Raw genomic sequence first — 26247 nt, forward strand, 5'->3', positions numbered from 1 at the left:
TAGTTCATGCCATCATCACCAAAGATTCTTCAAATAATAGTTTAAAGATGTCCATGAATGCACTGCTAACTGCTCTTCACCCTGATAAAAATCAACATGCATTTAGAATAAGAAACACTTTTACAAAACCAAAAGCTTCACTGTACTTAGTGATTTATATGTCTAAGAAACAGGTTCAGTTTGTAACTGAGAGAGCGGCTCAGTGGTGCTGAATTATATTTCCAATAGAAACACAATTTCATATGTTGTAGTAACAACACACTGCCACAAGATGGCAGCCTAGGCCTACTTTACCATGCTGTTCCAGTCAAAAAGAAAAAGTGACAGAGCCTTGAAAGAGTGACAGAGACACTTTTTATGAACTCATCTGTAATGTGTCACCTTTTCTGTAGAATGAAGAAGTGCTTCCCTTCTTTTAAAGTAAATACAGGCTTACAAAGATCCTCTAAACAAAAAATCCTCGCCTGCAGAGAGCAAAATCTCTTAAATAAATGGGGGTAAGCGTAAGCTGAAGCCATCTGATGTTTATGTTCATGAATATAACACACTGAAACATTTTGTCTTTGTTTTTATTGTTTATTAAAATACTTTTAAATGTCTAGTTTTAGTTTAAGAACCATCTAGTCCAGCAGGTGGCGGTAATGCACCTTAAAGCTCTAACCGCCAAAGAAAAACCCCAAAGAAGAAGAAGCCGCGAAGTTCCCGCTTCATTGTGTTTGTGTTTTAGTTTATTTTTCTTCCTCATCTAAAGTGAAGCACTAAGGTAACTTTGATCTGAGTTCAGTCAATCTTGAATTTAGCTCCTGAGTGAAGTTTTCTGTTGCTCTCCTCGGTCTCTGTTGTCAGTTATTTGTGAACCAGTTGAAAGAAAAAGCCTCTACATCAAGTCAAGCTGCTATAAACTAATTTACAAGAAAATATTAACAAATGCTAATGAAACACAGAGAAGAAAACAGTGTTATTATTAGAAGAAAGCTTTTAAATTAGCCAAGTGTAATCAGAGTTTCTATTATTTTATTAGTCTGTTACTAAGCGCTAGTTAGCATCTCTGTCACTGTGTGGCACCTGCATAGTTTTTGAATGCAGCGTGCTATCCAAGCTAGCTAGCTAGCTAGCTAACGCCAGCCATCATCAATATAAGGTCACTTCCAGCGCCAAAAAATCCAAATATGTTGGCGGTAAAAGTGCTATAATGAAATCAATTTAAAAGAAAGGTAAAAAATAAATGTATTCCAGACTAAAACACAGCTGCCTTTGTCTTATCAGCAAAGTTGTGTCAGCCCACAGGGCATGTGATTGTAAAAACTGGCCTCACTCTGAGAGGCCTGTTGTTAGAATCATTTCAAAGATAATTTGATAAATTCTGATCAGTATTCAGTAAATGAGCCTGATTAACTGTTAGCAAAATAATAATGATAGGCCAGAGATACCAGAGATTTTTAAAACAAATACAGCCTCGAACCCCAAGAGGGGATCTGTGTTTTAAAAGTACTGCAGAGTTTTTAAAATAGAATAGAATAGTCTTTTATTGTCTTTGTACATATTCAACTAAATTGTGGGTGCTCCACACCAACTGTGCATGGAAAACAATATAAATAGTAAGACAGTAAGAATAAATTAGAGGACAGGTTGCAGAATGCTTGAAAGTAGTGCAATGGACTTGATATAAGTAGAGAATCGGAGTGTGACTGAGTGATGAGGGTTACTCAGATCATGGCTCAGATTTCTACACCCACTCAGATAGGATAATCTTCCACGGCACACCTGATCAGTTCTCACGGCACACGTATATATGCCGCGGCACAGTGGTTGGGAAACACTGTACTCGTTTATGCAGGTCCATCGATTGTTCTGTTTTTGTTCTTTGCCAGGGCTTTTTTTAAAGAGGAATTGCTCTCCTGGTACTGGTGTGCCATACTGCTGAATTTGGTATCGGTGCTCAAACCTTTTGTGTATGTTTTAAACAAGTTGCTCACCCAGGGAAGCTAAAATTTGTTGTTTGTGCTCTCAGATGAACATATGAGACACTTTGACTCTTCAGTGCAGTGTGGAGCCTAACAAAGTTCTGTTTTGTGTCCCAGCTGATCAGGAGGAGGAGAAGAGTCTGACGGAGCAGCAGGGGAACATTTCAGCTACTTGGACTCAGCTCAGCCACTGCAGAGAAAACAATGAGTTCGACAAAGAAGGTGACAGATACTAGTGTTAAGAAATACTCCATTAACCCTTTAAGGCCTATTGGAGCAGGAATGCTCCGTTTTGCGTAACAATTTTAAAATCCCGGTAGAACTGCACTTAAGCTAACACAATTATTTTATTTAGGAATAGTTGTACTTACATCTTATGCCATCAGCTTGCCCTAGGTCACGTTTCCTTCCACATATGTATTTGCAGAAATTGCATAAAAAGCACTTGCAGCAAAAAAACATAATATACCAGAAACACGCTTTGCTGTTCATAGCACTTCCTATGTTGGAATAGATGCCAGCGCGAACTATCACATGTCCAACTTTACCTGCCAAAACCTGCCTTCAGCGACACCTATACTGGTGTTTTAGAACTCAAACTGCACTGTTGGTAATAGTTTATTTTGATGCACATGCTGTTTGTTTGCAAATTTGCATTATAATATTTATTTTTGTTTTTCCTCAAAAATGCTCAAAAACAAATTTCCTGTGGTTGGAAACAATGTGCAACTTTTTTAAATTTACAGTTTTGAGGGATACAATTTTCTAACTACAAATATGTGTAAAAAACAAAACAAAAACAATTTAAATTTTTTTGTATTTTATTGCAGTTTTTTTGCACTTTATGTAGTTACTATGGACTTAATGCATAGATATTATTAACATTTGGGATATAATGGTCATATTGATGTATAGCAACTTGAAATGCTCCCCAAAATGGCATTAAGGCAGGGCTCTAGACTAACTTTTTGCCGGTACGCCTAACTTTAAAAAGTTAGGTGTACCAGCACAAAAGTTAGGCGCACACAAATTTTATAATAATTTATATAATATAATGTGTTTTTCTGGATACACTGTGCTTTTTCAGCATTCAAAGATTGATGACACCGTGTCAGAGCACTGGCTATGAATTTCAGAAGGATCAGGCCTTAACTTAACAGAAAAGTTAGCAATAGTTCTTTTCCTATTACAGCTACATCCACTTCTGTCGTGCCTAGGCTGCTCACTAGGGCTGGGTATCATCACTGATTTCTATAATCCATTCGATTCCGGTTTTCAAAGTCCCGATTCGATTCAACTTAGCCTCAGACAGTCAGAAACATTATAATTCTGATCATTTATCAGTACTGACTTCATCAGAATTGTGGACATCACAGCAGATGCCTTTGTGTGAAAGTAACTGAGAATAAAACACAGAAAAACATGAAGGAGATTTTCCTTGTCTGGCTTTTTATAGCAGATAACCTTCAAAATATTCTACAATGTTCTGCATATAAAGTTTAAATTTCTTCAGTATTGAACAACAGAAAAAATAGGCTTTCTTGTCCGAGGTCATTTAAGTGAAAAAGAAAAGAAAAAGACAGCAGCCACAGCGCTGTAAACAACGGTAGACTGGTGGGTAATAAGCGAATGAATAATACAGAAAACAGAGATTGGAGACGGGAAACTGTTCTTGAAGTACAGAGAGAGATAGAGAGAGAGCTAGCTGTGCATGAAGTGTGATTTTAATAGTCGTGGAAGCAAAACAGCAAAATTCATGACGACATTGATCAAATGTGAAGCGCAGTTTGCTGCTTCTTTTGCTGCTGGCTCAGTGAATTTTGGTTGGAGAGAGACAAAACCTGCAGCTCAGAATCAGCGCAAAAAGACGTAATCACAGCGTGGACCGGACGCATCAGGATCGCTAAGCTGAGAAAGCCGAGAAAGACAAAGCTGATTCTGATGCGTTGGCTCTGTGTTTACGTCTTTGTGTGGAGTCCGTGTACCTGCTCTCATTTGCTGTTTGGTTGTTGTTGAAATGGTTTTGTGAGCTTTAATCTGAGAATCTGGCGTTTCTGGCAAAACACAGTTATATTTAAAAGTCGATTCAGGATTTAATGAATTGATATCGCTTTATTCAAGCTACTCACCTCCCACTTCCACCTGCACTTTCAACTGGACCACGGCCAATCAGAGAGGTCCCGCCCCTTACTATCTCTGATTGGTTTAGTCCACGATAGGGGCATAATGTGTGTCTGTTGTTGACCACAGGGAAGGTTGCAGATTTTTTATTTTTTATTTTTTTGCTACCCGAACATTTGGTCGCACAGGTGCAAGCAAATATATTTTTTAGTCGCACCACTGAAAAATTTGGTCGCATTTGCGACCAAATTGGTCGCACTCTAGAGCCCTGCATTAAGGGCATGTAAAAATTAGAGATGGACCGATCTGATATCACGTATCGTATCGGTTCGATACTGACGTAAATTACTGGATCTGATATCGGAGAGAAATAAAAAATGTAATCCGATCCATTAAATTTCAAAAAAGCACCTCACAAAACTTGCGACATGGCGTAACTCGGCTCATAACCGTAGCACGTCGGAGCAGTGTGCTCACGTGATAGAGCGGCTGTGTGTATTTGTAGCCTCGCTACCAATCCGGCATTTCATCTCCGAGGAAGTTATCCCAGAGAGAAGTAAAGCAAGTGTGTAAGTTCGTCTCTGAATGTTTGTAAAGCATTCCTGCGATGGAACATATATGGAGCGACTGCCTCTTCTCTCCCCCTCCCTCTCCTGCTGCTACTTCAGTCATGAAATCATGATCAGCTGATCGGCTTTTCTGTCGCGAGTCCGTCTCTCTTGTTTGTTTATTGCCCACTTCGCGCCAGAAAGAGGAAACCAGCAGCTGAACAACAGCAGCACGTTTAACCTTGATAAGCTGTTGTTAGAATTTATTTAATATTACTTTCTACACCAGGATCCTTTTCTAGCTGACGGCTGGTAACTGTGCAGGGGCGGATCTAGCAAAGTTTAGCCAGGGTGGCCGATAGGGCATTAACAGGGAAAAGGGGGCACAAAGACATCCTTTTCTTTCTTATTCTCATTTAAAATGTCTAGATTTTAATAAATAATTATCTGAATCTTACACCCAAAGTTTTAATCTGATGTAAAATGTATAGAAGTCCATGACTGTATATAGTAACTAAGCCTAATATACCCTAGTAAGCTTTACTACTTTTTCCTTTGGGAAGGTACCATCTGTGCAGTCTGCAATTCTGTTGAAGAAAGATGTTGAATCTATTTAATTATTCTTGAAAAATAATTGATTTCTGTGAATCTTTTTTCACACTGCATCAAATTAAAGTTGATTATGTTGATTAAGCATCATGAAGTGGAGGGTGGGTGATTCCCTATCTATTTTTTTTTTTTTGCTGGGAGTTTTAGAGCCCTATTATTTAGGTTACTTACTCCTTAAAATACCAGAATAGGGAGGATGGAGTAGGATTAAGTGTATTAGATTGATCACTATTACTGAACTATGAAATATTTGGGTGCTGTGTATTTTTTGCATACAGGTATAACAGAATAGCTTTAGTGTTTTGTTTTTTAACTTGAGTATGAACTTATACAAAAACAGCAAGATATTTTAAAAAAAACAGTTCTGTTGATTAAAAAATACACTATATCGGATTCATATCGATATCGGCAGATATCCAAATTTATGGTATCGGACATAAAAAAGTGGTATCGTGCCATCTCTAGTAAAAATATAAACATAAGCTCTTGGTTCTATGGTAGGTCTTAAAGGGGTAAAAGATGAAGTACTGATATATATTTTATGCAAAACTAACTGAACCTTGTGCTATATTAATGAAGCTTCAGTTTGTTTAATGACTGCATTTCACTCACTGCCTCTGCTTGTATCTCTGTCACTGCAGGACCAACGTGGACCGAGAAGTCAGCGCTCTCAGGAGGCCGACAAACCTCACAGAAGAAAGAGAGAGAAAAAAAAAAAAACACCTGTGACGAGTGTGGGAAGGATTTTACCTGGAAGTCTAAACTAAAACAACATCAGCTCATCCACACTGGAGAGAGACCGTTCAGCTGTGACTTGTGTGGAAAGTCGTTTTCCTGGAAGAATGTCCTAAAAAGACACCAAGTCATCCACAGTGAAGTTAAAGCTTACAGCTGTGATCAGTGTGGCAAAGCTTTTACTCAAAGTAGCAACTTACAGAGTCATCTAGTTACCCACTCTGGAGTTAAGGCATACAGCTGTGACATCTGTGGAAAAACCTTCAGCCGGGTATGGAGCCGAAATATACACGTACGCATTCACTCCGGAGAAGATGTGTACTGGTGTGATCAGTGTGGGTCATCCTTCACCACTGCAAGTCAGCTTAAAACACACAAACGAGTCCACACAGGAGAGAAACCATACAAGTGCAGACACTGTGACAAAAGCTTCTCACATTCAGGTCATCGTAACAAGCATGAACGTACACACATGGAAGGAAACTACAGCTGTGAGCAGTGTGACAAGAGCTTCAGTAATCTCAGTTCATACTCTGCACACAAACGATCCCACGTTACTAATAAACTGTTTCACTGTTACCACTGTGCCAAAACATTCACTTCATTATCTGCTCTGTGCAAACATCAGCGCGATCACGCAGGGCTGAAACCGTTCCCATCACAGGATCAGAGTGAATCTGAAGAGAGAGAAACATCCTCTGGTTTCAGAGTCCAACTTAAAACCCTGGAGATCAGGCTCCACAGAGCTCAGGTCGGCTCTCCTTAAGTTTAAGTTAAAGTTCTAATGAGGCTATGAATCAAACTGTTCCTATAGTTCAATGTTAATCTTTATAAATTGTTCTTCTGTTTGTGTTCAGTCGTTACCTTTTTTTTTCCAGTGGTTGGATGAAAAATCAGTTTCCTGTTGTTCAAGTTTTTATTGAATGTATTTTGTTAAAGTTCTTTTTGTTTAACTTCTTAAATAAAGTTTTTTTAAAAAAAAGTTAAATAAAGAATTGTTTGAACGACAAAGATTTTGAGCCATGATGTCATTTCCTGTATTTCAGAGTAAAGACTGAAGTGACAAATGGAAACATGTTTACAGTCATGGAATAAACACTGATGGGTCATCTGTAGGAAGTACTATTGCTGACCTGACAGACTCGACCTTGTTTACAAAGAAAGAAAGGAACTGATGACATGTGTCAGCAGAGGCTTTCAGGGTTGTCTAGAGTAGAGCTGATAGTCTTAAAGAGAACACGGCGATTATGACAATTTAACACAATGACCTGAGAAACATTCTTTTAACATTTCAAAAGAAACCTGCAATTTGTCTTTCTTCCACTTTCACTCTGCTCTCCTACACTGACGCCTGACTGCTTGGGTGGATTCATTTAACCAGGGCTGTGGAACACGTTTTGGGCGCCTGGTTTTTAATGGGTTCACAGGGTTTAGGGTCTGAGTACAGGTTTCCTGGAACTGCAAAAGCAGCTCATCTGGGGTGGATCCAGTAAGTAATCTAAGGCTATTCATCATCTCTCCCCTCAAAACAGGACTACAACAGTTCAAAATCAGGACTACTTAGGACTTAACCAAAACAGAACCAGAAACAGCTGGGGGAGCAGCACAGCAAAGGACTCATCCAGACTGGAAAAACGAATCGGGAAGGCTAGCTCTGTGGTCGGCATGAAGCTGGACACTTTGGTGATAGTGGGAGAGAAAAGGACATTAAAGAAACTGCTGGACATTATGGAAAATGCTGGGCATCCCCTGCACATGCTCGTAAATAATCAGAGGAGCCTATTCAGCGACAGGTTGCTTCTCTCAAAGTCAAGAACCAACAGGCTTAAAAACTCCTTTGTCCCACATGCCATCAAACTGTTTAACTCCTCGTTGGAGGGGAGAGGGAGGGGAAACAGGAGGACAAAGGCGAGTGGGAACAACTGAGCTGTAGTGCCTTTTCACTGTGCAATATTTGCAATATTTTTTTATATTTGACCTTTTTTGTGGGGCAAATAATATTGACACCAGTCATTTTGAGTTTTTCTGAAATGATTGTTGTTGTCTACAAAATATTAAAAAAATTAAGCTTTAGGGAAATCCTCTGGTTTAAAATCCTGTTTTAAAAAAAGCACTTGGGACAATTGTGGTGGAGACAGCTTTTGTTATAATATCAATAATATTTTTATGAATATGGGATACTGTTACATGTTTGCATAGACTTTTGTGGAATATGGAGACACTCCTGGCATTATATGAGCAAAGTGAAACTCATTTTTTAGGGTTCATGGAGATGAGTGTGAAGATCCAAACAATCGCTGTCAGTGATGGAGAAGCTTTGATGAAAAAATTTGGTAAAAAGTTCACCAGCATGAAGGAAATGAAGTTCTCAAACTTTCCTTAGGAGGACCCCAGCACGCCTGCTTAAAGAAAAGTAAGTGTGCTGATGTGGATGCTTGCAGTGACTGCTGTATAGAGGCCATCACATGAAACATATCAGTGTCATAAATGTTAGTTTAGTCACGTGTTTGTTTATTATCCTTATTGTTTTATCTGGGACTGTTTGCAAACATCTCAGAGAGAGGAGACACCAGCATCTGAACAGAGACTCAAACCAGCAACCTGCAGCTCCCTGCTTGGCTGCTCCAGTTTTCTCCTCTCTCATGTTGCCCACCAGTGATTTCTAGCTGCCCACCCACACAGCAGGCTAGAATATGCACTGAGCCTCAGCACCATGGTTGCAATACTTGGACATGTTTTCTTTATTAAATAATGAACCAGACCCCAAAAAGTAAACAGCTGTTATTGCTAGGCAACGGGAGCAGCATTTGGTGATGCAGCACCTGACATTCCTGACCATGTGGGCGGAGCATGCATGGAATGGAATGTTTTGTAGAACTGTGCAACACAAGCACTTAGTTACAGCATTTTTCATTTTATCCAGACACAGCTAGAGACACATCTACAGCAGCATCTCTGTGCAGGACAGACGACGGTTGAAGAAAGACACATCGAAAACTTCACTTCTCTACAAAACTTTGGTTCCTTTGTTTAAAAGGCCAAAATGAATCAAGGGAGATCGAGAAGAGGATTGGTGAGTGCGTCACCATACAGTACAGAACAGTCTGAGCTGATTAAACTACGAGAAGAATTTCAAATAATACAGGCTGAAAATGTCAAATTAAAAGAAGTGGCAGAAGAATCAAGAGAAGAAGCTAAAAATTCAAAGTTTGAAACCGAAGTAGTATTGAAGGAATTACTGCATGTGGGTCTAAAGCTTAAAGGAGAGAAGATGGGAAAACAACAAGCAGAAAATGAGAATGAAAACATCAAGAAAGAACTGTTGGAAGCTCAAAAAGCATTGCAGGAAGAGAAAAGCACAGCACAAGAAGCTAAAAATAAATATCAAACTGCAAAGAAGGAGGCAGAAAATGTGATGCAGGAATTACAGGAGGTGCAGGAAGTTTTTGAAGGGGAGAAAAGGAAAATGCAGTTGGCAACACAAGAAGCTGAAAATGTAACGGCTGAAGCTGAAATACTCAGGAAGGAATTACTGCATGTAAAGCAACAACTTGAAGAGGAGAAAAAACGTAAACATGAGGCAGAAAATGAGATTGAAAATATGAAGAAAGAATTGTTGGAAGCTCAAAAAGTGTTGGAGGAAGAGAAATTTAAAATACAGGAAGCAAAGAAAGAAATGGAAAATACAAAGAGTTTCACTCAAAACATGAGGAAGAAGTTGCTGGAAACAGAGGAAGAAATAGAAAAAGAGACACATGGAAAATGGGAGGCAAAACAGGAAAGTGAAACTCTGAAGAAGAAACTGATGAAAGTGCAAGAAGAACTTGCAGAAGAGAAAATTGAGTTGAAGGTATTCAAGAAAGAAACGACAGCCTCTGAGGTGACCAAGAAAGGCTGCAAAGATGCACTTAAAGAAATGCAAAAGCACAAAAAGGAAGCTAAAGAGCTCCTGAAACAGAAAGTCAAACTGGCCAAACAGCAGCTGAAAGAAGCATTTAAAGACGCCGAGGAGCAGCTAAACAAAACCTTAAAAGAGCTGAAGGCAAAAGAAAAAGAAAAGAAAGCCGAGGACAGGAGTGGATTCTGGAGCAGACTGCTGAGAAAAAACTGACCCAGCAGCATCAAGTTTAAGGAGAGCAATAGTTTCTTCCTCCTTCCCCCTCTCTCAACCTTTCTTTCACAAAAATCCCCCCAAACTTGACTTGGGACGTTTGTTTGTTTTTAAAAACTCTATTCTGAATACATGTACTGAAATACACAAATAAAATTGCCATAACTTGACCTCACGTTGCCGGCTTCTTTTCTTGTGTGTCTGTGGATGTAAAACAGTAACACACTTTCTGCTCTGTGTGTTTTTAATTGTAAATAAATGCAATATATCTTCATTTTAAAAACTTCTGCTCTAAATCTTTTTTTAGCAAAATGCTTTTTTTGCCCCTTCCTGATTTCTTATGTTTTAACATGTTTGTTACATTTACATGTTTCCGATTTCAAGTGTTAACACAGATGGTCAGAGACAGAGGTCTGGACAGCTCTTTCCCTTTATTTGTATTTATTCAGGTCATTTTTATACTCAAAAATCCATCCACAAGCTTCAACACGTCCAGAACTCTGCTGCCCGTATCATCACCAGGACCCCTTCTATCCACCACATTACTCCTGTTCTGCAGCAGCTTCACTGGCTCCCGGTCAAATATCGTATCAATTTCAAAATACTCTTGTACACATTTAAGGCTATTCATCATCTCTGCCCTCCATATCTTTCTGATCTGGTTAAGATCACCGCCCCATCTCGTTGTCTCAGATCTACTTCTTCCCTTTCACTCTCCGTCCCCTCCCCCCGTCTTGCCACCATGGGGAGCAGGGCTTTCAGCTGCTCTGCTCCACGACTCTGGAATCCCCTACCTCCTGATTTAAGAAATATCTCTTCCTTCTCTCTCTTTAAGTCCCAACTCAAAACTCACTTGTTCAAAATAGCTTATCCCACATAACCTCTCCACTCTGCTCTTTTAAATTAGTTTATGTCTTATGCTTTTACGATTGTGTAAACTGCTTGTTTTTATGTTGCTTTTTATTCTAATGTGTACAGTGACCTTGAGTGTTTTGAAAGGCGCTTTCAAATAAAATGTATTATTATTATCTTTGAAATATCTCAGTGTGACACTGATACTGTACATGAGTGTGGTAGGTTTTGAAAACAGCATCAGCAGAGTACACAGCAAAGGGGAAAGGAACAATTGTTCCTTTCAAATTTTATACAAAACATCCAATCCTGGATCATATCCATATCCACTTAGGATCGAGTGATCCAAATACACCACATTGTGACAATAACCACGGCATAGCAGCTGATGAGCAGCAGATAGATACTGCTCATGGCACCACTGGTGCAACTAGACTTGCAGTCAAGACTGCCAAAACCAAGACCAAGACCAGAGGGTATCGAGACCAAGACAAGACTAAGAACAAGTCGAGACCAAGTCGAGACGAGACCAAGACCAAGATGAGACGAAGTCGAGACGAGACGAGACCAAGACAAACAAAAGAGTCTTTAAACTGCAGCCAGATGCTGCTTCGTTTACGGGTGTCAGGCATATTTATGTGTTTTTGCTTTCACACAGCCCTCCTCACCACTGTCTACTGTCTCACTCACTTACTGAGAGGACAGACGCACCCTCCACTTGACTGTCGAGAAATGCAGATCCAAAAGCAACAACATGGCAGGTCAAGAGACAACAGCAGTATCCTGAGCAGCGAGGGGTCCAGCAGCAACAGCAGTATGTGCAAAAGGCATCAGCAAGGAGAAAACACCATCATCATGACTGGATGGATGGAGATGCATTTCCAACAAGCTGCAACTTCACTGTGTGTGAATGCAAATTGAGAACACTGTCTGAGTTGGACATTTGTTACGTTTGGAGTGAAACGGCAATGGAAGAGACAGTGGGCGTAGATTTCGTTTTGGCATTGGTGGGGACCAATGACCAATGATTCAGGGTTATTTTTCCTTTTTGTCCGTGCTTCTTGATAACAAAAGGAGAAATGGACTTGCCTAAATATCCTCTTCTACATGCTTTTAAACTATTTAAAATTTAGGGGTTAGGGTTAGTTACTGTACAACATCTTCAGCTATAAAATCAGAAAACAGGGCAACAGCAAGATGGTTTTTATTTTTAAAAAAGGGGGAAAAAGCTTTATGATCAGTATAACAGGGAACAAAAAACAAAAATTCAAGCGTAGGCGTGAAGCCACTGAGGTGGTTGTTAGCGGGGGTGACGCGATGCTTCTGGTATGCATGAATTAAACAGTCCAATAACTCCAGCAGTACTTATCTTGTCCTTTTTGGTCTTTGTTCCAAACATTTTAAGATAAAAGTGCAGCGGTCACAAACGTTTTGCCTTCTTATGATTAACAACACACCTGACGCTGATTACGTGCGTCCACCTTAAATACCTTACATAAACCTACCATACAGGAACTTAAAAAGGTGGAATCCTCAGTGGTGCTTGGTGCCACACCCTCAGGGACTTTAATGTTATATAAAAACACTGACAGCTCAATATCTGCCTCAGTCACTCTCCCTGATCCAGCTGAGTCACCAATAGGAAAAATCTGCTTTTCACAGGAACTTGGTAACAGCAATAAGAGAATACGTAGTTTATTCCAAGAAGATATCGTCTCTCTCCCATATATAACATCTTATTGGAACCGATATGTTCCAGATATCAAGTGGAAGACAGTCTGGATGGTCCCCCATAAATATTTGATTGTAAATAAGGTGAAAGAAGTCTCATTTAAAATTCTACATAAATGTTATCCAGCCAGTCACTACATGGTCAAATGTAAAAGGGACATAAATACTAATTGTACTTTCTGTGGGGATCATCCAGAAACTGTGACGCATCTTTTTTGGTACTGTTCTTTTACACAGAGATTCTGGAAGGAATTTAGCAGGTTTGTTATTGTCCATATTTTAAGGGAGTTTTCTTTACGATGGGAAAATGTTTTATTCTGTTTGTTTAAGTTCCCCAAGAAGTATTGTTTTGAAGGAAGGAAGGTTCAGGGCTGAAGCAATCAGCATCATGGGCTCATCCGGTTAGAATAAGAAAAAGCAGTCATCATTTGCAGGTTTTGTCGTTTTATTGTATAACAGGTAAAGGAAAGAAAGACACACATGGACTGCTCTCTCTAAAAAGGACATAAAGTATGATTTAAGTAACTCAAAATGATACATGAACTCAGGAGACTCAAAGAGAAACTCACCTCAGCTGCCGCCCCATGTGGGAGTGAAGAAAGAGTGAGGGGTAGGTGAGTGCAGTCCTTATATAACGAGTGACAGGTGAGTGCAATTAAGGCCAAGAACCACACCCAATCAAAGGTGAGGAAAAGAAACAAGGTGCATCTGGTGAAGTGAATGTGCTAGAAGGTGAGCCTTTACAACAGCCGCCCCCATATTTCTACTGAGAAATATGTTCAAAGGATTAAAGATGCTCTTTTTCACAAAGCGGGGGCAGAGGAATCAGACATGCTACAGGTCTAATATAGGTTCAGGGGGTCGACCTAGAGGTCGACAATGCAGGCCAGACAGTTCAGGGGGCCGACCATGTAGCCAGCGGTGGCGGCAAAGCAGGTCCAAATGCCAACCACGTGGGATGCAGCGGCAGGCCCAGACCTGCAGACCGTTGGGCAGTTTTGCAGGTGCTGGGGGCAATGTACGGGGCTTGGCAGAGGCAGGACCAGGTGATGCAGGAGCAGGCAGCGCCCTGACCACTGGCGGAATGGCAGCCACAGGCGGTGGAACTGGTGATAGTGGCACTGCCGGTGACGACATAGGTACTGCTGATGGTAGAGTATGAGGTGGGTATGATCAGAGCCTAGAGCAGTAGTGGAGCTGCTTTGTTAGTAAAGGTTAATGGGATACCTTGAAGATGCTTGTATCTCCGTTGAAGAGAGGATACGGGGTAGGTGTGGTCTGAAAGTGCTAAGTGACTTGTAGCGAAGGCATTATTAATTGTGTATGTTTTCTCTGGATGTGCGATGGGAGAAATCTGGAAACTTACAGAAGAACCTTTAATAGTTTCAACTTCTTGATGGACAGTTCTGAGTGATAATTTTTCAGCTTTCCCAGTTAGTTGGAGATGCTTAGCTGCAGATGTCAGAAGCATGGTACGTTGGGAGCCATCATCAAGTATTGCATATGTTTCCAGGGTTCTTTTGCCATTACGCAGGAGCACTTTCACAACCTTTAAAAGGACACTAGGGCGATCGCTAGGTCTATCAAAGTACAGTGTCCTCACTACAGGATTAGTTTCAGTTCTAGGTCTCTGATTCACCTCACATAGGATCTGTAGATGTCTATCCATGCAGGTGGCACATGCTTTCCTCAGATCACACTTCGCAGCCTGATGAGTTCTAGCACAACGCCAGCACCGTTTGTTTCTCTTTATCCAGTTTATTTTCTCATCCTTTGTCTTGTTAATGAACTCAGGGCACTTGCTAATGTGGTGTTCAGGTGAGCAGCAATATGCACATCTAGCCTTAGTCATTATGATGGGTTGTGCTGCCTGTACAGGATCGGATGCATTTGTCCCATGTAATATTGTTGTGAGTGGAGAGGTGTACTTATGGGCAGGTCGTGGCTGGTTAAAGGATGAAACAGGACTGTCCTTTCTTGGTTGACACTTGCACTCTATTTGCAACCAGGATGAGAACAAAGGTAAGTCATACATCATATCTCCTTGTTCCCTGTAAATGTGCCGTTTGAAGCGACTGGAATGCTCTGCGGGCAACTTTTCTAACAAGCGATCGACATGGGAGCCACAATCTAGTTCTGCACGTCCTTGTTCTCCCATAGTGCTAAGCAACCCAACTAAAGCCTGTACTCGAAGAGCAAAATTATCAAGGCTCTGACCATCACCTGCTCTGATAGGAGGCAGTTCCAGTATATTCTTTAGCTCTTTCAATGCCAGCTGTCTTGGTTGCCCATAACGCTCATCAAGGGCTTTGATGGCTTGAGTGTATGGGTCAGGAGCGTAGGAAAAGACAAGAGCTAATCGTTTAGCTTGGTCTACTTTCAGATGATCGAGGAGGACATGATATTTAAAGTGCTCCGTCTCATGAGGGTCAAGCAGGTTAGTAAGGGCCATTCGTAACAGCCTATACTGGATTTCATCTTCTCTGGTAAGGTCTGGGAAAGAAGGACCCTCAAGCTTATACACATGTGTTCTAGTGCTAACAGGGTGACTAGAACTAGCAGTAATGGGTACTGAAGGGTTTTGTGCATGCAAACCATCAGATGTAGCTGGTTGCTGCTTTACAGGAGGGTGCTGCCTTGGTTCCGGAATGCAGACGAGAGGTTGAGCGGGGTCTTCATCTAGAGGAACAGCAGGTTGAACACATGAAATCTGGTGGGGACCTTGCAGTGGCGTGGCCAGGAAATTAAAAGGAGTCTCATCTGGTGTCGGAAAAACTGGTCTAGGCAAACCACTTGAAGGAACTGCAGCATCTAATATTGTTGAATTAGGGAAAGGAGGGCTAGCAGCCAGAACTGCACCAGAGTGACGGCTAACCTGGGGGGGCTGAGAGGGTGATTGACATGTTGCTGGATCAATCACTGGGAACTGCTCATGTTGCTGATGTGTTTGGGGAATGGCTTGTAAACCGCAAACAGAGGATTTGCTTTCATCAGAGACAGTGTGAATTGAAGATCTGGAGGAACTGCGAGAATGGGGAGGAGATAACTGAATCATGAATTGCCTAATCTCCCTCATTGTCATCAGGAGTTCCCTCATCACCTCATCTTGATTGGTGGGTAAAGGAGCAGGGGATGTCTCTGGTTGTCTTTCTGACTCTCCGACAGGATCCTGCAGCCCATGTGTGTCTTTGTCACTATGTTGGCATTCTGTTTGACTCTCTGTCTCACATGTAGCTCTTCTAGCTCCAGGGTACTGAACGTCATACTGCTGCAGGTAGGCAGGAGGTCGACTATCACGACCGGAACGTCTCAAATCTTCAGTCAATGGCTGCTGTGAATCCATGACGCTAACGCTACTCCGGCTCGGAGGACCATGTTTTGGAGGAAGGAAGGCCAAGAACCACACCCAATCAAAGGTGAGGAAAAGAAACAAGGTGCATCTGGTGAAGTGAATGTGCTAGAAGGTGAGCCTTTACAACAAGTATGAGAAATGTTTTTTATGATGAATTTGTTCATACTTTTAGCTACATTTTTTATCCATAAATGTAAGTTTACTAACAAAACACCATATTTCTGTCATTATTTTAAGGATGTGGAAATGTACATACAATCAATATCAGACTCCACCAACACAAAGGCTCTCAAAACAATATATGTATGTGTATTCTTATAATTGTTACCTTTTTCTTTTACTCTTGGCTTTTTGTGTTCATGTTCTGTTGTTTTGTATACTTCATCTGTTCGTATGTTGTATACTCATTGTTTATTAAATAAAGTTTAAAAAAAGAAAAAAAAAAGAAACTTAAAAAGGTTACCTCTAGCGGCAACATGAGGTATCAACCCAAAAATGGCTCCTACAAAAATAATGGGATTAAGATTGTCTCATTTCCAGCAGGTGGCACCACAGTCCTATAACCCTCATAGAAAGTCCTTGTATCCTATTATTATAGATGGTAGATTTATAAATGGCCTGTATTTGTATCGCGCTTTTATAAAAACAATGAATGAATTTCCTGCTGCACTTAAGATAATATAAAGATATAGAATCAATAGCAGCCAATCCTAAATGGGCCTGAAAAATAAAAATATGTTAAAGACACAAGTGATCAAAGTAGAAGTACCCATCACATAATATAATAAGAATAGAAGAATTGGCCTGCTATTTACAGCAACATACTGCTGTGATGGTTTTATTAATAGCATGAAACCAAACAGTAAAACCCAGAGATAGTGCTGCTTAATACTGAATAGAAATTAGACTGGAAGAACTGGAAACAGAAAATAATGTGGACGGTGGACAATCCGGTAATAATGTCTCAACTGAACACAACACAACTGATCCCCAAGGATTTACAGTGGAGATCATTTAAAGTTACATTATGCTTACCTTGTGTCTGCTTCTCCACCCAGCTGTTGATGTGGACCCTGGCCTCCTCTGCATTTCCTTTGAAGTCCACAGACTCGAGCTCAGCGTTGTAATGCTTTTTGGTGCCTTTTAAAAATTCCTGGAATTGTGAAAATAAGTCACTCGAAACAGATTCAACAAACTACGGAGACTTCAATCAAGTTCAGTCACTGTGTTAAAACATTTTCAGTCCTTTGGATGCAGTTGAAGCTTGAACTAACCAGTCAGCCTTTGTCTAATAAAAGATTAAAGCAAATAGCTTGTTGGATGCCAATTTAAGTAGCCAGCATAGAAAAATACACAGATTGTGGGTAAGCTGGTTTGTAACGTTTCGGTTCAGATGGCAGCAGTTTTTGCTGACAAATGTAAGTTTTAGTATTTCTAAGTATTAATAAATTAGTGTTTTACTTCTTTATATATTTCTTTATACTATTTGCAAATATTTTAAAAGTTTAATCTGCTGTGATGACTGGAACACAAAGGAGAGAAATGGTGCCTTGTCTCTTGTTATGAACTGTAAATAGCTAAGTGCTTAGAGCAGCTGGTCCTAGCACACTTCAAATCCTGTCTCCCCCCCACCCTGGACCCCCACCAATTTGCATACCGCCAGAACAGGAGCACAGAGGATGCAGTCTCCATCGCACTGCACTCTGTCCTCTCACACCTGGACAACAACAACACCTACGCCAGAATGCTGTTTATAGACTTCAGTTCAGCATTCAATACAATCCACCCCTCACAACTCATCAGGAAACTGACAGACCTGGGCATCAGTTCCCTCATCTGCAAATGGTTACTGGACTTCCTGACCAACCGCCCCCAACATGTCCGGCTGGATAACCACTGCTCATCTACCATCACAATGAACACCGGTGTACCACAAGGCTGTGTGATGAGCCCTTTCCTCTACTCCCTCTTCACCCACGACTGCAGACCTGCTGATGGTTCCAACACCATCATTAAGTTTGCAGATGACACCACGGTGATTGGCCTCATCAGTGACAACGATGAGGCCGCCTACAGGGAGGAGGTGGATCGTCTGGCTGAGTGGTGCGACACAAACAACCTGCTGCTTAACACCGAGAAGACCAAGGAGCTCATCGTGGACTACAGGAGGAATGCTGACCCACATCCACCCATCCACATTAAGGGGACGGCTGTGGAGCGTGTGAGCAGCTTCAAGTTCCTGGGAGTCCACATCTCCGAGGATCTCACCTGGACGACCAACTGCTCCAAGCTGGTCAAGAAGGCTCACCAGCGCCTCTTCTTCTTGAGGACTTTGAGGAAGAACCACCTGTCCTCAGACATCCTGGTGAACTTCTATCGCTGCACCATCGAGAGCATCCTGACCAACTGTATAACAGTCTGGTACGGGAACTGCTCTGCCTCGGACCGGAAGGCGTTGCAGAGGGTCGTGAAAACTGCCCAGCGCATCGCCGGAGCACCACTTCCTGCCATAAAGGACATCTACAGGAAGCGGTGTCTGAAAAGGGCTGGGAAAATCATCAAAGACCCCAGTCACCCATCACATGGACTCTTCACCCTCCTGCCCTCTGGGAGGCGCCACAGGAGCCTCCGGACTAAGACCACCAGGTACCGGAACAGCTACTTCCCCACAGCTGTCAGACTCCTGAACTCTGCCTCCTGACATCTGACCCACGTTAAACTCATGCACTGAACATACACACCCCCACAATGGACAACTGTACCCTCAAACACACAATAATACCATGGAGTGAACCACCACTCACAACCACTAGCACTTTATATAGCCTCTGTAGAAACTATCTACACCCTCACTTATCTTAACTGCACTACTGTATAGCTCTGTGTAAATAATCATTCTGTACATTCAATAATCTTTAATCCTACAACTGTTTACAACTTGCATAGTTGCCGGGGATTCCCATGATGCATTGAGTTTTTCCTTTCCAGTCACCTTTCTCACTCACTATGCATTAATAGACCTCTCTGCATTGAATCATATCTGTTATTAACCTCTGTCTCTCTTCCACAGCATGTCTTTATCCCATCTTCCTTCTCTCACCCCAACCGGTCGCAGCAGATGGTCCCGCCCCTCCCTGAGCCTGGTTCTGCTGGAGGTTTCTTCCTGTTAAAAGGGAGTTTTTACTTCCCACTGTCGCCAAAGTGCTTGCTCATAGGGGGTCATATGATTGTTGGGTTTTTCTCTGTATCTATGAAGCGCCTTGAGGTGACTTTTGTTGTGATTTGGCGCTATATAAATAAAATTGAATTGAATTATCTGAGGAAGAAGCAGAGTTGGTTTGTTTCCAGCTGAAATCATCCAGGCTCAGGAATTTGAATCGATCCACATCATTTCTGCTTGAACTAGAGAACATGAGTGTCGACTTACATTTGGTCTGTGAGACACATGTCATAGTGACAGTATTTGGGTTAATATGGCATTACTCACCCTGGTCGCATTTCTTCAATATCAGGCACCAAGTTCAGGAACTCGTTCTTTGCAGCCCGCGCAAGGTAGGAGGTCTCCAGAGTGGGAACCATCGGGAAGTTTTCACAGTCTGAGCAGGAGGGACTGGAGGCACGTGAGCTGTTCTCAGGGGTCCTTTAACACAAATCACACCAAGTTAGAATCAAATAGATAACCTGTCAATAACCGTTTGCAGATCGAGGTCAATGTTCCTAAAAATATGTTTACTTCTGGCCCATGGAGCCACAGCGGGAGTCCGAGAGAGAGGGGCAGGTAGAGGAAGGGGTGAGGGTGGCACTGCTGAAGCTCGTCACGGATGGATCACGTCCGATCGGTGAGATGAGAGAAAGCTGAAGTGAAACAACAGCAGGATGAGGTAGACGTCAATATAGGAACTCCCTGATGTGACACAGAAAGGCTATTTTTTATTTCTTTGTATTATTTCTCACCTTGCAGTCACTGATGCTGTTCACCAGCTGCTTGTATTCAGTATTGAAGGTGTGTGTCAGAAGGCGCAGGCACTACAACACAACAGGAACAAGACCGAGCAGAGAAGGAAGAAGGCAGCAACAAGAACGCCCACTAAGCCCACGTTTTTCTCACCTTGGTGGCCAGCTCCTTCTCACGCTTTCAAAGGTGGTGCTGGAGATCTGCGAGGAGACGGAGGTGGACGTGGACAGAGTGCCGGAGCTCACGCTGGGGGACAGAGACTCACTCAGGGACTTGGTGGTGGGAGCTGTTCCCACGGGAGCCGCCTCTCCCAGAAGGTGACGGGTCTTTTCCACCTGGACGAAAGATGGGGGCGAATGTGAGGTGGGGAGAAGAGGGGAGGTTAGTCATGTAACGTCTGTACTCTAAGAAAAAACTTTTTAGAATAGCACTTTGTTCTTTGAGTTGAAAAGTCATTTTTCCCTCTACGATATTAAACAGATTTATTTCTTTATGAATCTTTTAAGGCCCCACCTCCTGCAGCTGCTCCATCTTCTCCAGCTCCCACTGGTGCTCTAGGATGAGGCTATCTCCTCTGGGCCTCCAGCCGGCCAGGTTCTCCTCTCCACGCACATAAGCCACTGATGTGTCCAGGACCTTCCTCCTCCTCCTCTGCATCCCTGCTCAGGACATGAGCCCTCATTAGGATGAAGCTCTCCACAGAATTATGATAAAACAGCTGCCGTTCTTTAAACATGTTTCATGGCCGCTCACCTGGGCTTCCAGTGTCAGACATCTTACACAAGCTCAGCTCACAGATCCCAGTCACTCGGTTGCTATAATGAAGCAGAAGTTTTGAACAAGGAAACTTTGTAACAGGGCAGATATCTTTGATTGTGAAACAGAGATGGCCACAGTGCAGCAGCCCAGATTTACCAGTCAGGAGTTTTGGAGTATCCAGTCCCAAAGAGGTTCTTGAGAGAACGGGGTGGGGAAATCTTGGCGTCTCGGGAGTAAAAGACCGTGCAGATGTCTTTGGTGATAATGGCAGGCTGGATGCAATGGTCCAGCTGCAGAGAGGAGATAAAGGGTGTGTGTTAGACACGATGACATCAAGAGACTTAAAAACACGTACAAACAGGTACAACACGGCGGAGCAGCGGCTGACCTCCAGATACGCAGATAAGGTCATGTAGATCTTCTCTCCGTAGGGAGTGACGCGGTTGAGCAGGAGGGAACCTTTTAAGGGTGTTTTTATTTGTGCTCCCTGGCCTGGAAATAAACGGTTTCCGATCAGACCTGCTTCATCTTTGTGCCCTTGGTATCTGACTCGCTTGCTCCCCCATGCATTTTAAAAGAATCCTTCTCTTCAGCATGAAGTTCTGGCTCAGCTTTAGTGTCTGCGTTACATGTACACAAAGACAGAAACATTCAATGATAAAAACACACAGTGGAATAAAATTGTGAGAAGTCATCAGTTGATGCAGTTTAAGGACACTTGTTGTTCTGTGCAGTCTCACCTGGAGCTCACGCTTCTAGTTCATGCCATCATCACCAAAGATTCTTCAAATAATAGTTTAAAGATGTCCATGAATGCACTGCTAACTGCTCTTCACCCTGATAAAAATCAACATGCATTTAGAATAAGAAACACTTTTACAAAACCAAAAGCTTCACTGTACTTAGTGATTTATACGTCTACAAAACAGGTTCAGTTTGTAACTGAGAGAGCGGCTCAGTGGCGCTGAATTATATTTCCAATAGAAACACAATTTCATATGTTGTAGTAACAACACACTGCCACAAGATGGCAGCCTAGGCCTACTTTACCATGCTGTTCCAGTCAAAAAGAAAAAGTGACAGAGCCTTGAAAGAGTGACAGAGACACTTTTTATGAACTCATCTGTAATGTGTCACCTTTTCTGTAGGATGAAGAAGTGCTTCCCTTCTTTTAAAGTAAATACAGGCTTACAAAGATCCTCTAAACATGTTTCTGAAATAATCCTAAACACAATCATTAAATCAAAAATGCAAGAAACTATTTATTTAATCACTCTTCTTAACTTAATTCCTTAACTTAGTAAAAAAAAAAAAAATAGACAAGAACTTTTCTGCTGTCTCACCTCTGTCAGTTTTCATGCTGTTGCAAGAACAGGTGGAGGTGCAGGTGGAACTCTGACTTCAGTGTGGTTTGTATGTGCAGGCAGGAGTCTGACATCTCAGGACAGCAGAGGATTGTTGAGCACGGTGACTCCTGCTGCGACGCCCCCGTCTGACTGTCCTGAGCTCTTGGTCCTCAGCAGACGGCCCACACACTCATTCATCACCATGTCTTTACCCTGCCTGTAAGAAAACCAAGAAAAGGCTAACATTAGAAACAGCCACCAACCAATCCCTTTTACTCCACCGCCCAAAAACCAGTGAGAAACACTAGCTAGTATTAACTTGGAATCAAAGTGCACTAATCCCCAGGCTCCCAGCATAACATACAGTCCAACACAAACTCCACAAACTGTCTTGCTTCAGCTGACTTTCCTTCACCTTCTCTCCAGACAATCTGTTGTGCTCTTTTCAGCACAAAGCCACACTCCTGCTCACTGATCCTCACCTCTTTTTAACCTAGTCTCAGCAACTTTGTCCCATAGCTTGCACATCCTTTCCACCTCCATCTTTCTTCCCAGCCAACTGATACATACCTTTTCTCCTCCCTTAAAAGCCAGCCTAAGAAATACGAGTTCATAAACGCCACAGAGAAATAAATCAGAGGAATAAAATGCAAATGATATTGCTTACACTGAACAGCAACACCCAGGTGAGGATTATCTAATGCCAAATTTTCCAAACAATGAACAAACCGTGCCCTTTTTCTCACCATGTCTAGAGTGTAGAGGTCAGCCAATGTCGCTCGGATCTGCTGCACAGCTTGAGGCTGGTCTGGGAAGAATCTGTCCAGGACTCCAGGTCTGGGGAGCACTTGCTGAACCTTCTTGGTACCAGCCAGGTGAGCGCTGATATCTGGACACAAAGCCATAGAAAAAAAAAAGAAAAAAAATGCATCTATTAATCACCTGGATCACCTGTTGAGAAAGAAAAAAGAAAACAAGCAGAAGAGAACAAGAGTAATAGAATAAACAACATCACAATGATATATGGGAATATGACAGTAAATACTAAATATTAAACATTATTGTGCAGCACATAAGATCAACAGAACACAGTGTGCTTTGAGGTAGGAGCCAAAAAGGGTGAAGTTTGTGTGTGTGAGCACCTGTGAGCATGGACGCGCTTGTTTTTTAAAAAGGTTCCTTCATGTAATAATCTGCTAGAGGGTGTGGGGGGGCCACAGCCCCGTCCTCCAGGGCATGAAGCAGGTATGGAGGAGATCAAAACTCCAGACATCCAGAGGCCCCCAGAACACAAGAGACCAAGGAAGACCAACAGAGGGGCAGCCGCGCCACTGTCCCAGAAAGAGCTGAGGAGAGTCCCAGATGAGGGCTCACTCAGCAGCCGCGGAGCAGAAGCCAGGGGGAGTTGCAGTGACGCGCCCGTGAGCTCCGCCGGCAGCCAGCTGTGCCTGAGTGACCGAGCCCCAGGCCGAGAGGCCGGGGGCACCCCCACCTCCGAAGTGGCCCGAGCGAGCCCCAGGCTCCAGGCCCCGATAAGCGGCCGCCAAGGAGTGAGCCGGTGTGTACCTGGACGCCCATCCCCGGACACAAAGAACCACCAACGCACCGATGTCTGAGGGAGTCCGCCACTGGCAGGGGAAGTGGTGGTAGGGGGAGATAGGCCTCCAAACCTTGGAGGGCCTGAGATGTCCCCAGAGAGGTGGCGTCTGATACCCAACCTGACATATAGACACAGACATACAGGCACACACATATACAAACATCCATTCCCACCCTCATGCTCTCATATGTACTTACTCCACACTCAACCAACGTGGAGACAGACATAAAGAGACGCTGTACACACGATCACACTCCCCAAGCGTACTCTACAAACCGGGTCTAGGTACCGTTGCCCCTGGAGGGGGAACTGCACCCAGACCCAGGTGGTGTTACCCTTTTCCCTGCGGTGGGGAGAGGCAGACCACCCCAACTCCGCAGCAGCAGGGAGGCCCCACACTCCAGACCGCAGTCGGACGGCCAACTCCTCCTACTAGCCCTCCCGCTCCAGCAGGCCGCAGAGAATGGGGGTGAGAGAAGACTCCAAACCTCCCTCCACCCGCTCATTGTAGTGTTGATGCATGTGTGTTCTAAGGTGCATTTAAAACCCAGGAGGGCATGGAGCTACCTGCCAGAGAGCAGCAGGTAAGCGCATAGTCCCTCCTGATAGCCCTCAATGTCTACGTGTATTTAAAATTGAGAGGTGGGCAACGACACCAGGGGTGAGGTGTACATGTATCGTGTATCCATGTATCCATGTATTGTGCCCACCCCCAAGATCCTATATGTATGTGTAATGAGAGTGTGAGTAATGTGAATGTCTAAGTTGTGGGATAAAATTGAGGCAGAGGCAGCCAGAAGGGGACAGAGGGGGGGTAGCCTCCTCTGCACCCTGGTGACACCCCCATACTCCGCGCCCCGCCAGGGAAAGGGGGCCCAGGCCCATCCAGACCGGGGCCCAGTGCAGCAGCGCCTCCCGGCCCCACAGAGCCCGGGACAGTCCACCCAACCCCACCACAGAGAAAACTGCACCCACCCCACCATCCACTCATCTTCCAGACTACATAAGACAATAGACGCCCAGGCTGAGATCTTCCTCCACCTCTCCTGTATCTCCCCCTCCTGCAGAGAGAGTTCCTGAAGAGCGGAAAGCTCCAGAGAGTTGCAGCATGGCCTGGAGGTGTCACTATCACAATCTGCGGGGAGTATGATCATTTGTTATGAAAAAAGAAGACCCAAATGCAGACTCACAGGCTGGCAAGGATAAACTAAAGGCAGCCTGTTTATTTTGGACGGAGAGAATGATATGAAATATCTGACAGGGAACTGAGAAACTCAGAAACCTATACTGGGGGATAACACTAGGAAACATGACCAGTGAAGCTGGGTGACGAAAGGAGAAGATTAAACAATAAACACACAGGACGGTTATTAGGGAAGAGGAGACGGCAGGGACAAATCAGGAGTAACGAGACAGTTACAGCAAAACTCAACATAACCAACAAAATAAAATAGGAAGCACGTGTTTTGATCGCTGGCTCCAGTCTGCATGCTGAAGCTTCCTTTGGTTACAAGATACAGAAACAACGTTAGTGTGAATGAGACTATGAGAATGTTATATAGCATTTGCTCCACTTTGAATTCAGTTTGAAGAAGTAAAGAGACAAACAAACTTAAAAGAGACCATAGGATAAAAAAACACAGACACCGCAAAAGGACGAAACACGGGCAAGAAGCAAAGTAAACAGAAAAGGAAGCAAGGAAATAGAAAGATAAGATCCACATGAATAGAATAGACAAAATATGAGTGCTTCAAGCAAACTGTGCAGGAATAAAATATAAATAGCAAACAGCAGAAATAAATAACAAATGGGGGAAAATATGTAGGATGAACAGGAACAAAGACACTGGAGAACAAAGTGGTGAGGGTTACTCAGACCACCATTAACTGATTAAATACATGGGAACTGGCAAAGTGAGACGCGGTCACAGAGAGTGACAAGGTACAAGGCGCACAAAAAGAGGGACTGGCAAAATTAGACGTCTATCAGAAGTACAGAATACAGAGACAGACAGGCAGACAGTGAAACAAACATGGAGACAAAACCTGCTACACACAGAGACAACACTAACACGGCCTGAACATGAAAGGAAACAAATTTAGACCAGCAACTAAGAGGAAGCACTAATTTGGAAGGGAAATAATACCAGACATATGGTGCACTCTGAATATCACCAGTCTGTTGCAAAGCTAACAGAGAGACAGACAAGCATTCACACCTACAGCTAATTTAAAGATACCACTTCAGCGTCACAGCTGGGTCCTTCTCTGTGTTATAAACGACACAGAGAAGGCCCCAGCTGTGACGCCACAGTAGTTCATTTGTTGACTGATACATCGATGTAGTCTCTCAGGAACGAGGGCGAAATGCCAACGACCGCCTGTCTGTTTTCAGGGCTGTATTTGAAGCCATGCTCCAATCAGGCAAAGTTTTAAGTGTTGCACATTTCGATGGGTTTCTTTCAGCTGACATAGTTTCCATTTGGGTCATGTGGTGTTAGATACCCCAGCGTGTGGTCATAGGGTGAAGAGCCCGGACGATTAGTGGGATTTTAGGTGTGGTG

The 26247-nt window shown here is 43.0% G+C and overlaps 2 protein-coding genes across 5 annotated transcripts in view; one reads left to right on the forward strand and one right to left on the reverse strand.

The window, feature by feature from the left end:
* LOC146685639 (kinesin-like protein KIF1B) overlaps nt 1-26247 on the reverse strand; it is a 27518-nt gene continuing 1271 nt past the window's right edge. The window contains exons 2-14 of one of the 4 annotated variants that reach the window (XM_085441571.1): nt 22830-22972; nt 22081-22300; nt 21478-21574; nt 21126-21357; nt 20894-21027; nt 20732-20793; nt 20492-20637; nt 20132-20313; nt 19978-20049; nt 19757-19878; nt 19511-19663; nt 17059-17176; nt 1-81 (exon numbers count right to left, since the gene is read on the reverse strand). In XM_085441571.1, the coding sequence (XP_085297697.1) occupies nt 20034-20049; nt 20132-20313; nt 20492-20637; nt 20732-20793; nt 20894-21027; nt 21126-21149 (564 nt within the window). In that variant the 5' untranslated portion in view covers nt 21150-21357; nt 21478-21574; nt 22081-22300; nt 22830-22972 and the 3' untranslated portion in view covers nt 1-81; nt 17059-17176; nt 19511-19663; nt 19757-19878; nt 19978-20033. Of the gene's footprint in view, nt 82-16509; nt 17177-19205; nt 19664-19756; nt 19879-19977; nt 20050-20131; nt 20314-20491; nt 20638-20731; nt 20794-20893; nt 21028-21125; nt 21358-21477; nt 21575-22080; nt 22301-22829; nt 22973-26247 lie in introns of those variants that run through there. The other 3 variants (XM_085441569.1, XM_085441572.1, XM_085441568.1) reach the window with 3 other exon arrangements.
* Nucleotides 1793-6976, forward strand: LOC146685640 (uncharacterized). Its single transcript, XM_085442427.1, has 3 exons — nt 1793-1808; nt 2082-2186; nt 5884-6976. The coding sequence occupies exons 1-3, from the start codon at nt 1793-1795 to the stop codon at nt 6741-6743; spliced, it is 981 nt and encodes a 326-aa protein (XP_085298553.1). The 3' UTR covers nt 6744-6976.

The sequence above is a fragment of the Copadichromis virginalis genome, linkage group LG19, assembly GCF_057382275.1.
Source record: "Copadichromis virginalis isolate Kocher_CV1m ecotype Utaka linkage group LG19, C_Virginalis_male_GT1.1, whole genome shotgun sequence".
Lineage (NCBI taxonomy): Eukaryota > Metazoa > Chordata > Actinopteri > Cichliformes > Cichlidae > Copadichromis > Copadichromis virginalis.